The sequence below is a fragment of the Alosa sapidissima genome, chromosome 24, assembly GCF_018492685.1.
Source record: "Alosa sapidissima isolate fAloSap1 chromosome 24, fAloSap1.pri, whole genome shotgun sequence".
In the NCBI taxonomy this organism is placed as follows: domain Eukaryota; kingdom Metazoa; phylum Chordata; class Actinopteri; order Clupeiformes; family Clupeidae; genus Alosa; species Alosa sapidissima.
The window spans coordinates 12,819,048-12,833,295 of record NC_055980.1 but is presented as its reverse complement, the minus strand read 5'-3'; the positions used below and the strand labels follow the sequence as shown (position 1 = coordinate 12,833,295).

The 14,248-nt window shown below is 42.1% G+C and overlaps 1 protein-coding gene across 23 annotated transcripts in view; it reads left to right on the top strand.

Annotated features, from left to right (window-relative positions):
• Window positions 1-13,631, top strand: part of mapta (microtubule-associated protein tau a) — a 31,948-nt gene extending 18,317 nt beyond the window's left edge. For 19 of the 23 annotated variants that reach the window (XM_042082341.1, XM_042082358.1, XM_042082350.1 and 16 more), the window contains 7 exons: window positions 451-719; window positions 2,367-2,459; window positions 2,767-2,859; window positions 4,164-4,256; window positions 5,101-5,193; window positions 7,855-7,953; window positions 10,278-13,631. In XM_042082341.1, the coding sequence (XP_041938275.1) occupies window positions 451-719; window positions 2,367-2,459; window positions 2,767-2,859; window positions 4,164-4,256; window positions 5,101-5,193; window positions 7,855-7,953; window positions 10,278-10,475 (938 nt within the window). In that variant the 3' untranslated portion in view covers window positions 10,476-13,631. Of the gene's footprint in view, window positions 1-450; window positions 720-2,366; window positions 2,460-2,766; window positions 2,860-4,163; window positions 4,257-5,100; window positions 5,194-7,854; window positions 7,954-9,339; window positions 9,512-10,277 lie in introns of all 23 variants that reach the window. The other 4 variants (XM_042082339.1, XM_042082348.1, XM_042082343.1 and 1 more) reach the window with 4 other exon arrangements.
• Window positions 13,632-14,248: the final 617 nt, after the last annotated feature.

Here is a 14,248-nt window from a genome sequence, read left to right as displayed (position 1 = left end):
AATTACTCCAAAGTGAGGAAAAGGGAAGAGGCACATTATGAGTACTAAGACTATTTGCAGTAGAATGTACTAAGAAATACACCAAGGTGTTTAGTTACGATATCAGTTAACAGCATGATTAGACCACTCTGCTCTACAGGTCTTATAGGTTATACAGTCCAACTAGCTGGTGATTATGCCATTGCCATACAGTATTTACACACTGGCATCTTTTAGGTAGAAAAATCATCAGCAATGTTGCTGGACAATGCTCCGTGTTCCATGTTGCTCTTGGCAACTTTTATCATGATCATCAGAACACATGGAATCGGTTATGTGGTTGCCCAGCAACATTGCTCAAAAAGTTACCCCATGTGTCATCACCTTAAGTTGGTTTTTCCACACTATGTTGGTGAGGAGCCCTAGCACTGCTGTGCCTGTATAACCCCCATGCCCTTTGACCTCCATCAGTCTCCCCCAAGGCCACCGATGCGAGTGGGGGCAACAGCCCTGGCACCCCCAAATCCCCCGCCAGCAAATCGCTGGGTACCAAGTCCCCCGCCACCGGCAAGGAGATTAAGAAGGTGGCCGTGATCCGCTCCACGCCCAAATCCCCCGGGTCGCTCAAGGGCCGCTCACCAGCCCCGCTGGCCGCCGCCGCCCCACTGCCTGACCTCAAGGGGGTCAAGTCCAAGATCGGCTCCACGGCCAACCTCAAGCACCAGCCAGGCGGAGGACAGGTAAACACTTTTCTTTTTTTTTCTTCTTTTTTTTTCATTTTCGTTTTTCTTTTCATGGGTGTAAACTAGGCTGAACATTCTGTGTATTTGTGATAAATCACAGTGATGAACATTGGCCTCCTCTCTCTGTCTCTCTCTCTCTCTCTCTCTCTCTCTCTCTCTCTCTCTCCTTAGTTCATATGTGATTCATTTGAATGAGGCATGCTTTTTTGCGGTGTCTTTGAAGTTAGGTTTAGTGAAAGAGAGAGCCCATAATGAAAGCTGCATAAAGGGCTCCATCATTATGAGGCAGCTTTAGTTTAGTCTGTGCACCAATATACAGCATCGTGTAACCGTTGCCTCGTGTCTGTTTATAACAGCAAGAGATTCTTTGTAGTTCACAACACATCATATTAGCTGACAGAATCTTTTTACACTATATTCTGAAGTCAGTGGGTAGCTGCTTTTATCCCCAACCACTTCCACTGTGGTGAAAGTAGACATTTTGTTTGCTTTTAAGAAAGGTTTTCTGGGTGGCTGTTGGCCTCAGTGAGCTATCAAACCCTAGGGGTTGTGCTCTTATTTATAGTGACCTTGAAAGAGAATGTGAGCTGTAGTACTTTCAGTTTGGCTGTAAGATGAGAAGCAGGCTTTAGTGAGTGAATTAGTCCATTTAGTTCTTTAGAGTTCCATTAGAGTTGTGGACTCCCTGTTTGCCAACCAAAGAATCCAAACTCATTTGTTTTCTTAACAATATATGTATGTGAATGTATTATAAGCTGCATATTTATACTGTATATACTTTCTAATTGTATTGCATTCAGTTATATCAGTTATAGCAGCTTAATTTGATTAATATCAGTTATCATTACATATTTTATGTATATAGACAGTATACTGTATATGGAATAAGTAATTGTTTTAATTGTTTAATAATTGTTTGTAGTCTCCTTTGAGACTGACTGTAGTATGTCTCCCCCTGTATTGTTTTTCTTTCTCTCTCTCTCCCCATGCTGTCCCTCTCTTCACTCCCTTTCTCTCTCTCTCTCTCTCTCTCTCTCTCTCTCTTTCCATGCTGTCCCTCTCTTCACTTCCTTCCACAGGTGCACGTTGCTAATCAAAACAGTTGAATTTGCTCTCTTAAAGGGAAAAAAAAACATTAATGTACTATGTACTCGTACACAGGCGTGGGCTCTTATGAGTCCTTTACATAGCTTTTGTCAAGAGATCTTATCACTTCTCCCCTACCTTTTGCAGGTACAGATATTTGATGAGAAGTTGGAATTTAGTAATGTCCGGTCTAGGTGCGGCTCCAAAGACAATATGAAACATGTGCCGGGAGGTGGAAATGTGAGTGACTATGGGTTGAACTCAATACTGCCAGTCTTGGTTCTTCCTTGAGTTATGACCATTCGTTCATTCCTTACTACCGAGTGCTTCCGCTATATCCCCAATGTCCTCTTCCTCGTCCAAGCATCATTATGACGACTTCCACGACAACTGCCTAGAATCCTCACAAGAGCACTAACCATCACCTTTTCTGTTTCTTCTCGCTTTCTCTCACACAACTTCACTCTCTCATTCTCTCGCTCTCTCTCTCTCTCTATATATATCTATCTCTGGGAGTGTGTATGGAGACAGGGTTCCTTATTATTTCTGTCTTTCCAGGTCCAAATTCTGGATAAGAAGATGGACTTGAGCAGTGTCCAGTCTAAATGTGGATCCAAAGCCAATCTGAAATATCAGCCAGGAGGTGGAAATGTGAGTACCGATAACTGTGAAACTGTCTGTTGTACCATTAAGATCATAGTTGAGGCCTTTTCTTCGATCCCTGAGATATTTATGAAATCGTGAGCAGAGTGACACATCTCAGATGAAATATTTAGGAATATATTTGTCATATTTTTTTTGTAGCCATATGTGTGAACTGAAAATTACATGAAATCTAGTTTCAGTGTCTAGCACAGGACATTTTCACCATTGAAATTCAGTGAAGGTCCTGTCCCATGATTCTGTGGTTCAAAGGTGATGTTCAGTCATTAAGCTCTGGCCCTGTCCTTCTCATCAGATCCAAATTCTCGATCAGAAGGTGGACTTCAGCAACGTCCAGTCCAGGTGTGGATCGAAGGCCAACCTCAAGCATACTCCAGGAGGTGGCAGAGTAAGTAACCAGGGGATTGACTCAGAACCTCATTGCCTTGGTATATAGAATAAAATGGCCTCTGGTAATTTCTATTGCTGTGGTTCTACAAGTATTTGTAGATTTGGAATGGGTGTGGATTTGCTACTCTGGAATACCAATCCATGAAGATGCAGTTGGTCCAAACTGTTGGAAAATGGGAATTAACTGAAAATGCTTGGAAAATGTGGAAAGGTTTGATGTGCATACAATGCATGCCTATCTCAAGAAGCTTGGATGCTCAGATCCTCTCAAAGGAGGTCTATGTATTTTTTGATGCCAGTTTTTGAGAAGTATAACAAACAACTCTGTGGACTGGCCAATGGAATACAAACTTTTCATTACTTTATTTTAATGAACTATTACTCAGACATGGGACAGAAAGAAAGAAAAAAATCTCTCATAACAGAATTATTTTTTGGAACCCATTTTCTTCTAGTGCAATATTCTTACACTGAATTTTGTGATTTTCCAAATTCCGACAAATGTTCTTGTTTGACACTAACAATGTAAAATCAATTAGAATCATATACTCACTTTTTGATCATTTCAACTGGAAAATCTTCATGGATGTACGCTTTTACGTTCTATGGATGTAATTTGCACACAGAAAGGTCACTTCTACAGGTATAGTACAGAAGTAGTACATGCAGTGCTAGAGGGAATAGTAATGTGATCAGACGACAATGTCATCTCCTCATCTTCAGTGAAATTGCTCTCGTCATTGGTCCCTGCGTTGGCTGATGCTGCCTTTGTCAACCTCAAAAGAACTCACCTGTTCCCCTACCTTTTACAGGTACAGATATATGATGAGAAGTTGGACTTTAGTAATGTCCAGTCTAAGTGCGGCTCCAAAAGCAATATGAATCATGTACCAGGAGGTGGAAATGTGAGTAAACTTATGTGGTGAACTCCGCACCTTTCAGTTTTGGTTCTTCCATGGGTTATGACCATTCGCTCACCCTCACCAGAAAACACTGAGCAGAGACCTCTCCCCCCACCCTCAAAATCCTCCTTGCTCGCGCAAAGCCACTGTACTGACCATGATCTAGAACCTCAATAAAGCACTAATCATCCTGTTCAGTTCACTTTCAAGTATCGTGGCCTTGAATGTGAAACAATATGATGCACTTTTGTTCCTCTGTGATGCAGAAAGGTCTCTCCACACTATTTTTTGACTCTTTCCTTCTTCCCAATATATATTTTATTTGTTCAGTTTGACACTTTTGCTTTCAAAAAGAAAGATAATTGTCCTCTCTTTCTTTGCATTTTTGTCCTTTTTTCAGGTGCAAATTCTTGAGAAGAAGATGGACTTCAGTAATGTTCAGTCTAAGTGCGGCTCCAAAGGCAATATCAAACATGTACCGGGAGGTGGCAATGTGAGTAACTATGGGATGAACACAATGCTTATGGTCTTGGTTCTTCCTTGAGTTATGACCATTCATAATTCCCTCACCATACGTACCTTCAAATGTCACTGTGTCCTTCACTGGTTGAGTGTCTTCACTATACCACAGTTCAGACCCACCTGAACCCAACACGTATCACCCTGTTACTCTCAATTCTTGGTATCTCCTCATCCTATGGTGGCCAAGCACTCACCCATAGATGTGTTTGTCAGAAAAGCCAATGAATTTAGCTGTAGAATTTCTCTCTGATGGGAAATAATCATTTAAATGAAATTTAAGTGGGATATTTAATCATACTGAGACCGTGGAAATCCAAAAATGTTGCACTCCCAAATGGGTAACTATCTATGACATTGACTGTGAATCATTGCACAGTTATGTAAGTATCCCCAGACAAGCTAGTGTATAAACATTTCAATCTGAGAAATGGGTGGCAAAGGGAGTAACTATAGAATGGCCTCCACATTTTTCCCACTCAGTTATTTCTGGAGTCATTGCCCTATTTTTTCAGCCTGTGTCACCATTTCACTCTCCTTAAACACACCTGTCGTACCTTCACTGCACCAACTAAGTGCTGCACCAAGGATAGAAATGTCCTTAATAGTTGTCCGGCATCCAATAAAACATCCACGGGTGCAAACCAGGCTAAACGTTCTGTGTATTTGTGGTGGATCACAGCAGTGAACATTGCTCTCTCTCTCTCTCTCTCTCTCAAATTTAGTTCTCCTCATCAGCGTCCTCTGATGCTGTTTGCTTCTCTTGAAGTGTAACGCTCTCCCTCCCTCCTCTCCCAACCCCCCCTACCATCTTTCAGGTTCAAATTGTTGATCAGAAGTTGGACTTAAGTAGTGTCCAGTCTAGGTGTGGATCCAAAGACAATATGAAACATGTGCCAGGAGGTGGAAATGTGAGTAACGGTATAGCAGGAAAACCCCGTCTAGTCTCTGTCCTGTACTGCCCTCGTCTACCAGAAGCAACTAACGCACGTTTTCCAATCAACTCCTCTACCAAATGATCTAATATTGTAGCAAAATAAACCTACTGCATGAGAATTCCTACGTTCCTAATTCCTTGAGTCAAGGGTGTAGTGTGGCGTCTCCTCCTGTCTGTCACTTCCTAGAAGTCTCGAAACTCATAATTCCCTTCAAAACATGTGCCATCAAGACATGTTTTGCCTGTGGGGCGGGAAGTGGGTTAGTGGCTCTGTCTAATAACAGCTAGCATGTTCTGTTTGTGGCGTTATATTGCCTGAAACACCAAAACCCAGCTGTGAGTGTTCACTCCTCTCTGGTAAAGCTGCAGTAGACAGACGTGGAAACTCCCCCAAACTCCCTCCCCACACACACCCAGAGTAGTGGACCCTCCCTATCTTGTATGTTCAGTCACTTCCCTTCCAAGACTTGTTTCTAGTTGTTGAAATTTTAAGTATTCCATTTTTAAGATCCTTTTCATTATATCATGTCTGAAGTCAACCAACAGTTGTTGCTCAGTGAGATTCCATTTGTATTCAGGCAAGGGCCCTGGTGGGTCTAAAGGGTAAGTTTGAAGAGAGCTCATCTGTTCCTCGTCCTTTTACAGGTACAAATATTTGATCAGAAGTTGGACTTAAATTATGTCCAGTCAAAATGTGGCTCCAAAGACAATATCAAACATGTGCCTGGAGGTGGAAATGTGAGTAACTATGGGAAGAACTCAATGTGCTGACAGCATTGGCTCCTCCTTCAGTTATGCCCATTGATTTTTATTCCCTCACCAAAACTGCTTCAGATATCCCCATCCTTTTCCTCACTCAGTTGCCCCTCTACATACTGACCTCAGCTCAGTCCACATCATGTTAGCACTAACTATCCCTTTAATCCCTGCTGTTCACACAAGCCAAGATAGAGAAGCTATCAAATCAATATTTAATGGCACAGATAATGCTGATCCTTGAATACTCTCCCCCTTAAATGCAATACATTCATACGTTTCTTAGCTCACTGACTATGACATTGATTCTGTATCACTGCACATGAGGTAATAACAGATCCAAAATATAGCTAGTATATAAATAATGAAAGAAATCTGTTTAAACATATGAACAACAAAATCCAAAAATAATCCCTGCAGACCATCACCACCCTCACCCTCATCTCACATAACCTAATTCACTGCTCTGTATTAGAGTCCTTCACTTTGACTGGAGGACACCGGGTTGTTTTTTACGACCTCTCCAGCACTTAACAGAGCCAGTGTTGTTGTCAACGTTTGCCACTGGCTCGCTCGCTGCCTTTTGTAGCTGAACAGTTGGGGCCCCAGTGGAAGGCTGATGTCACAGGACAGGGCAGAAGGATACTGAGATCTTTGTGTCCCGAGGCGCCAACAGAGGCCCACAGGCCCCCGGGCGGCTTTCACGGTCAGCGATGAGGTCACCTCAGGGTGGGGTTGCTGGACAGAGGCGGGTGGATAGTGGTGGTGTTGGAAGTTGGGGGGGGGGGGGTGTTGTGTATTTGGAAGTGTGAGCTGGGGGGTTGTAGGTGGGACGGAGGGATGTTGGTGAGCTGAAAGGTCACACACTTTTTCCCCCACATGTTGGCGACGGTTGTGGTGGCACCATGCTGCGAGTTGAGTTGGCGGCAAGTGGAAATGATTTCATTACGACGTGCAAATCAACACGGAGGACAGCCTCAGCGGTGAGGCGTGAGGAAACAGCGCCCCCACCCAGAGCCTTAACCCTTAAAGGTGTAGGTTTTTGAACGTTCTAAGTTCCGCAACAATTGAAGGTTCTAAAATTCTATGTTGAATTCAATGAACCCAGATATTCTTTAGAACGTTCATTTCTCAACATTCCTGTCACACCAGTGTGACGGTACTCCTTTAAGGGTTAAGCATCAGTGAACGGGGCCATTAAAAGCCTCTCCATGTCAACCCCCCCAGAGGGCTCACTTCCTTGTCATCTAAGAGTGTGTTAATGCTTTTAGTGAGCAGAAAATCAATGCCAGGGCGGGCCCATTAGTTGTATAGCTGTCCTGAAATCATTAGGGTAGTATACTATGCATGCATACCGTACTCACACTAAAGGAAGGCTTGGAAGTGCAGTGTCATGGTGCGAATAATGCATTCAGTTTGTTATAGTCAGTGAAGTGTATAACAGCCTGCTTACTTGTGTGATTACTAACAGGATCCCCCTCAATATCTTCTAACACCCTTCATCAGGTGGTAACAGAACCCCTGAAATCAATTAATCAATGTGGTGTGTTATCGGCTTACTGTTTGCAAACACACTTAGACTGTGCAGTGGTAATGCACTAATGACTGGTTGCACACTTAGTATGTCTCACTATATAGTAGTACACTACACCACACTTTAGTATGCACTGGTTTCTGTATTTTCTAGAGGCTTGTAAATCATGTCCCCCCCACGTGCAACAGTGTTCAGTCTGTTTGACTGAGTAGGTGCAAGAGTCAAGGTGTGCTTTCCTAGCATGCATTGTTCACCCGGTCAGTTTCAAACGCTTTGGACTGAGAGGAGCTACATGCAGCGTACGGTGTTGGTGAAATATGTCCTCTGCCACTTTGTTGTGTCCAGGTTCAGATTGTCCACAAGAAGATTGATCTGACCAACGTGCAGTCGAAGTGCGGCTCTAAAGACAACATCCACCACAAGCCAGGAGGTGGAGGGAGAAGGGTGAGAGAATGTTTCAACACACACACACATACGCAGACACACACACACACACACAAAGGGAATAACACCACAAACCAGGCTTCTTGTAGTTAGTAGTTTTCTATATAAACAGCTACTTTGAACTAAGATTACTTGCATATAAGGTCTACAAAATATTCTCCCTTCTAAATGAGAATACACTGGCAGTATTACTAACAGTTACCAGTTTTCATAGTTCCAAACTCATCACTCACGTCATGTGCACATGTGAGTTGAATGACACTAATATTGAATACCAAAATATAATATGAAACCACCAAAGACCACTCAAACATTCAACACCACATATGGTTTATAAACACAGATGCATAATCTCTAATAGACTACATGGTATGAAACAGTCTGTAGTATAATATGACGTCTATAAAAGGACATTTTGTAAAAATGATTGTCGGTCTATACATTAGCCCTTACATCTGATGTTTCCCTGTTTGCTTAAATGGATTTTATGGGAGAGTGTGAGTGTTAGCACTTGTCCTCGGGGATACTGTGGCTCAGCAGCTTCTAGATGATATAGCATGCTCTGGTTGTGGGCGCTATAATAGCATCTGTATGCTTATGAGGGCATTGGGATGTAGAGCGGAAGTAGTGATGCACTAACAGCAAATCGCTGACCTTTAACCTGCATGACGTTCAAGCACGGGGCTTACGTGTTAGTATGCAGTAGTCATGCAGTAATACATGGTCATATGCTTTCACATACACATACTCAGACACTGGCACACAACAAATACACACACACACACACAAATGCAAATAAACAAATAAACCTACATATGCACAATGCACATACAAGCACATACCCACTAATACACACAGGCACAGGCACAGGCACAATCACCCAGCTGATGGCAGTGGCTCATGGGATTGCGTGCTTTCCTTCCCTTCCTCTCTCTCTGCTGCTTGGCGTTTGCATTCCATCCATCTCTGTTCTTTTCATCCTTGTATCTGTTGTCATCCCCTCTTTCCATGAAGCCCTCTTCATTTCTTTCCCGAGTAGCACAACACTTTTTTATTTATATGCCAATCATGCCATTTTATGTTTACTTTTCAGTGTTATTCAAACCAGATTTACAGTGTGGTTTATGTGCTGGTCCCATATTTTACCAATATTAATTTGAGTTTAAGGTTTTATGTTTGACCATATTTGTATTTTAACTCATCGTTTAAGTTTTGCTCTTGGTTGCACTCATTTCATTTTAATTTCTCATTTTAATTTCCATCTTCTCTGTTTTATTTTTCTTTTCTTTTCTTTTTTTTTTTTAAACATGACACTTCATGTTGTTCATGACACACCCCACCCCCCAACCCCTCCAACCACCCACCTTGGGTCACTGCACCCTAAAGAGAGAGAAGGGGAGGGAGAGCGAGGGCAGTACCAAAACAAGCACCCCCGAAAACGGGGACTTGCTGGGCCTGGAGCCCAGTGACTCCCCTGCCCGGTCCTCCTCCACCAGCCTCAGCCTGACCCCTGAACCCGCCATGCTCAGCAACCCCCAGATTCTGATCGAGGACTCTAGTAAGTATCACATGTAGAATAGAAACGTAGTGGGGAGAGTTTAAACAAAATGGGTTGCCGTTTTTGCAGGGTTCAAGTTCTGATATTACTCCCACACCTGAGTGAGTTTCATTCATTAAAGTTAAGGTTTTCTGCTTCAAGGGTATTTTACAATGGTAATCATAAAAGGTAAGGACGTTATCAAGAGCAGTTGTATCTCTAAAAAGGTGTCTGCCACGAGAGAGCACAAAACAGATGTAGGGGTTTGTCAGAGAGGGTGTCAATGATCACTTTTTTGCTATTTTATTTCAAATGATGTTATACTTAAATATGTAGAATCCTTAGAACTACTAGCTGTAGTCTTAAAGGGGGCATTAGTTGAGAACCTCAAGGGAACTACCAATTTGGCAGCAGTTCGAAATATAAGGTCAAATTACAAAGCTTTCTCTAAAGAGCTTTTCATCAAAGGGTATTAAGTAGAACTAAGGAACTCCACTGCTACACACCAACCTTTAGAGGTTGTACTGATAAATCACTTGACCCAAGGGTATTGGTTAAACACCACATCATAAATCTCTCAAGCAAATTCTTTTGGTTTCCACAAGTGGGAAGTTAGGATGTTCTCACTCTACTTGTTCCATGCTTGAGCATGTTTGACCCCTAAAGTCATACAAGACAACCGTGCCTAAAGTGAGAGTTCTGAAGAGTCAAACAGAACTCAAGCTCTATCTCAGCGCAAGGACACGGGAAGTGTAACCCTTATGGTGTCCATGTTGCCTCCCACCAGATTGAGTCGCACAAGCTGAACTTCCGCGAGACAGCAAAGGCCCGCACCGACCACGGCGCCGAGATTGTCTCCCTGGAGGACTCGCCCCACGACCTCAGCACCGTCTCCTCCTCAGGCAGCATCAACATGGCCGACTCGCCGCAGCTCTCCACACTGGCCGACCAGGTGTCGGCATCTCTTGCCCAGCAGGGTTTGTGATCACCTTGCCACCACTGCACACGCACAACCCATTCTCTCTATAACACACACACACACACACACACACACACACACACACACACACACACACACACATACAGACACACACACACGTGACAAGTTATCAACCAAGGATCTCAACTCCCTGCTCTAACGTTCCGGTAGAATAGTGACAAAAAAGAAAAAAAAATTGCCCTCGTGATGTTTCCCATCACCTCTTTCTCACCTTGGGGATTTTCAAAAAAAGAGCAAAAGACATGACACTGTAGTTTCTGAGATTTCTTACCGCGTAGCCGCCCGGCTATCACTGTTGATTTTTCTTAACCTTTAGTATACATGACGACCAATGAAAGTGTTCTGATCCTCATGTTCACATCAAAAGATCAACTTCTTTTCTTCTCATTTCCTTTTCACTGACTGTGGGAATTGGTCATTGAGTTATTTTAGGAAATAATGAAAAATTAAAAAAAAAAAAAAAAGATTCAGAAGGGATAATGTTTCCTGAGATCCTATTGTAGCCTCATATCTTACCACTGCATTTCTATGGCATTGTTGTCCATTTCTAGGCCCGGTAGACTTTTACATTGTTAGTCTTTTCTTTGAGATGTTACGGTATTGTTGTGGAAATGTTTTGGGATGATTTGAAGTGCCATTTCAACAGGAGAATATTCATATGGTGTGAATATGTAATGGAAAAGGACACATAACCGTAGGATAAGAGGACACAGACTATTTCGATATTAAGGATTTGGAGGTTGTTTGAGGGGAATTGCTTAACTTTGAGGCTTACAGCACCTACTCTAGATAGATATTAAGTCTAACAAGAGGCACACACTAAATGGCAGCATTATATTGCAACGTTTGATGACAAGGCTACTTTGTGTTAGTCCCTGTTTCCCTTTAAAATATTAAACTAACATTAAATATTAAAACACAGTTACAGGGTATCAGTAGTTGGCAAATGCTTCGCTAAGGCAACCAGAGGTTAGCTTTGGTGAGTCATAGTTTATGCCAAGATGATCAGAGATTCAGAACAGTGAGGTCATTTCTTACTCTCTCTGGCATAAAAGAGAGAAAAAAAACAAACATACAAAAACTAAACGTAACTGAGACCCAGAGTGCTTGGTGTAGAGAAAACAGATGTCTGTTGAGCACTTTCTTTCTTGTAATATTCTGTGGCTATGACATGTATTTGATATGACTGTGCCTGCTGGCAGATTTTAATTTATTAAGATTCTTTTTTTTCTTTTTTGTAAGTGCTTCATTGTAAAATGCCTATCATGTTTTCATTATTTTTTTTTGTTTGTTTAAAAGTGGCGGCTGTTTCATATCCATAAGTTATGGGGAAATACAAAAAAAAACTTCATGGTATTACTGTTCAGCATTAACCCTGTGCATGGTCACTTCTACGCTATCCTTCTACAAAGCAGCTACTGCAGTATTACGGGGAAAAAATACACTTTTCATACATTCTTACAGGCCACTGTTGCTCCATATAACAACCTTGCTAAGAGAGATTAATGACAAGTCTATTAGCCAACCTACACCTAAATCATCCATTTTATTAGCCAACCAATGACCATTCAACTAGCTAATCAAATTCTCTTGTATTACAAAAAGTGTTATGTATTTGTACAATTTGCCAGATAACATTTTACGACAGAAGGTTACATCTACTACGAGTTCCAGAAGATGGTGGCTATCTCAGCCAGTGACGCCCTTACTATCACTGAGAGTGGCTCATGTTGGCCTTTTTAAATCAAAGAATGCCACAGCTTCGAGGAAGGCTACAATAGACACACCCTGATGACCTGGCTTACTACACCTTAAGGGTGTGCAAATGACTAACGAAGCTCAGAATTGTATACCCGTCATGTATACACAATGGTGCAGTATCATGTAAGGCCTAACTCCAGTACGAGACCACTGAAAACTGGCCTATCCTCTCTTCAGATGACATCAACTCAATAAAGAGAGAGCTGTGTGAGTGTGTTATCACTCTCCTCTAAATAGATGAGGCATCTTCCTCATCTGCTGTGGACAGTCATTAACAAGTACGTGTCCAGTGCCATTCGGACCTCATGCCCATGCTTTGATCTCATGGAGCCTACACTCACCAGTCAGAGCATGATTTTATCTGAGCACCTCAGTCTGCCAGCCTTGTAGGCCCATAGCTACACCTGACTGAACACTCTTTTATGAACTTTGTCAAATCAGGTTGACAGGTCGGTAGCCCATCTTGAATTGGGTGTGGTGCTATTATGTAGTCTCCCGGTGAATCGGAGGAAAGCATTCTCAATCGGCTGTGGCATCCCACAACTGATCATTTGAAAACTATGCTACTTGCATGCGTCTCTTGGAGGAGATGGATCTCTTTGTTGCCTCTTTGTTTTTTTTTTGTTTTTAACACGATGCATTAATAGTATATCCTTTGCTCTCAATCTCGCGCTTCTTAGGATAAATATATGTAGGTATTACTGCAACGCAACACTACCCAAAAGGTAACCTTTACCTTACTGGATGAAGAAGGGAGGTGTAGTAATAGTATTTGATTCTATATAACGTAATGTGTATATGTTTGATTCTCGAATTAACTGTTTGCCAAGGACATATATTTGAGGACACCATGGACATGAAAGCGGTCATTCAAAACTTAAACGCAGTGCTTGCAACACAATAATCTGCATGCTGTTTGGTCTTAGTTTTTCTTTACTCTATCACAAATTTGGCGGCACATTTTTTGAATGTTTTTGGACAGATGTGTGTACTAGTGGGAATCATGGGTTTTTGGAGTGGTGGGGTTTTGGACGAGGGTAAGAAAAGTGATTTGGGTTAAGAAGTTGGAGTCTCGGCCTGGATAAGGCGGATGGACAGAAGAAAGGAATTGGTGGCTACTAGGTAAAGTGGTCTGGCTTGTGGCTGTTTTTTCTTTCTTTTTCCTCCCCAGTAGCCCTCCTCCCTCCCTTGAGGGCTCTAGGAGATGGACTTGCCGTTGTTCCTGTCTACACCTTTCTCACCAGTTTTGCGGGTTGTACATTTTAGCTTGAGCGTTGTGATTGTCGATATTGTTCTTGTGTGTTTTAATAATAATTGGTTTATGATGATTCTTGTCGCTGTAAATGTGAATTTGGAAATAAAGAATATTAAACCACCATATGGCCTTGAGACTTCTTTCATAGCTGCAAAGAATGACAGCTACAAAGTGTTAGCTACAAAGAGTGCTATAGCTGGGGCTCGAGTGCTACTGGCCAGGCCATCAGCACACAGTGATTCTAGTAGGCTAAACAGTAGACATAATTAGGGTTGCAAAATTCTGGGAATTTTGAAAGTTGGAAACTTTCCATGGGAATTAACGGGAATATATGAGAATAAACAGGAATTAATGGGAATTTTTAATATGGCAAGTTAGTCTATAACAGGGAACTTAAATGTAGTGGATAAAACCCCATCTTGCAGCATAATATTAGTTAAAACAAACTGATTTAATGCAATTTCACTCGAATTTCTACGTCAATCACATGCACACAGCAATCAGCATAAGCTACTAGACATAAAGGAAACCTATGGTGCATTCATATGTGCATGGGGAGAAAAAATTCCCAGTGAAAACGTCATCTCATGTGGGAATAACTGGTGTGAAACTGGAGGAAGTTTGCCAACAGTTGTCCAGTTAGAGGCTTGTCGTCACTTTTGTCCTCATTCAAATGGGTACATCATTTTGCATAAGCTCTAAGAAGACGATTAATAACCATATGCTCATATTGCCTGTCTGA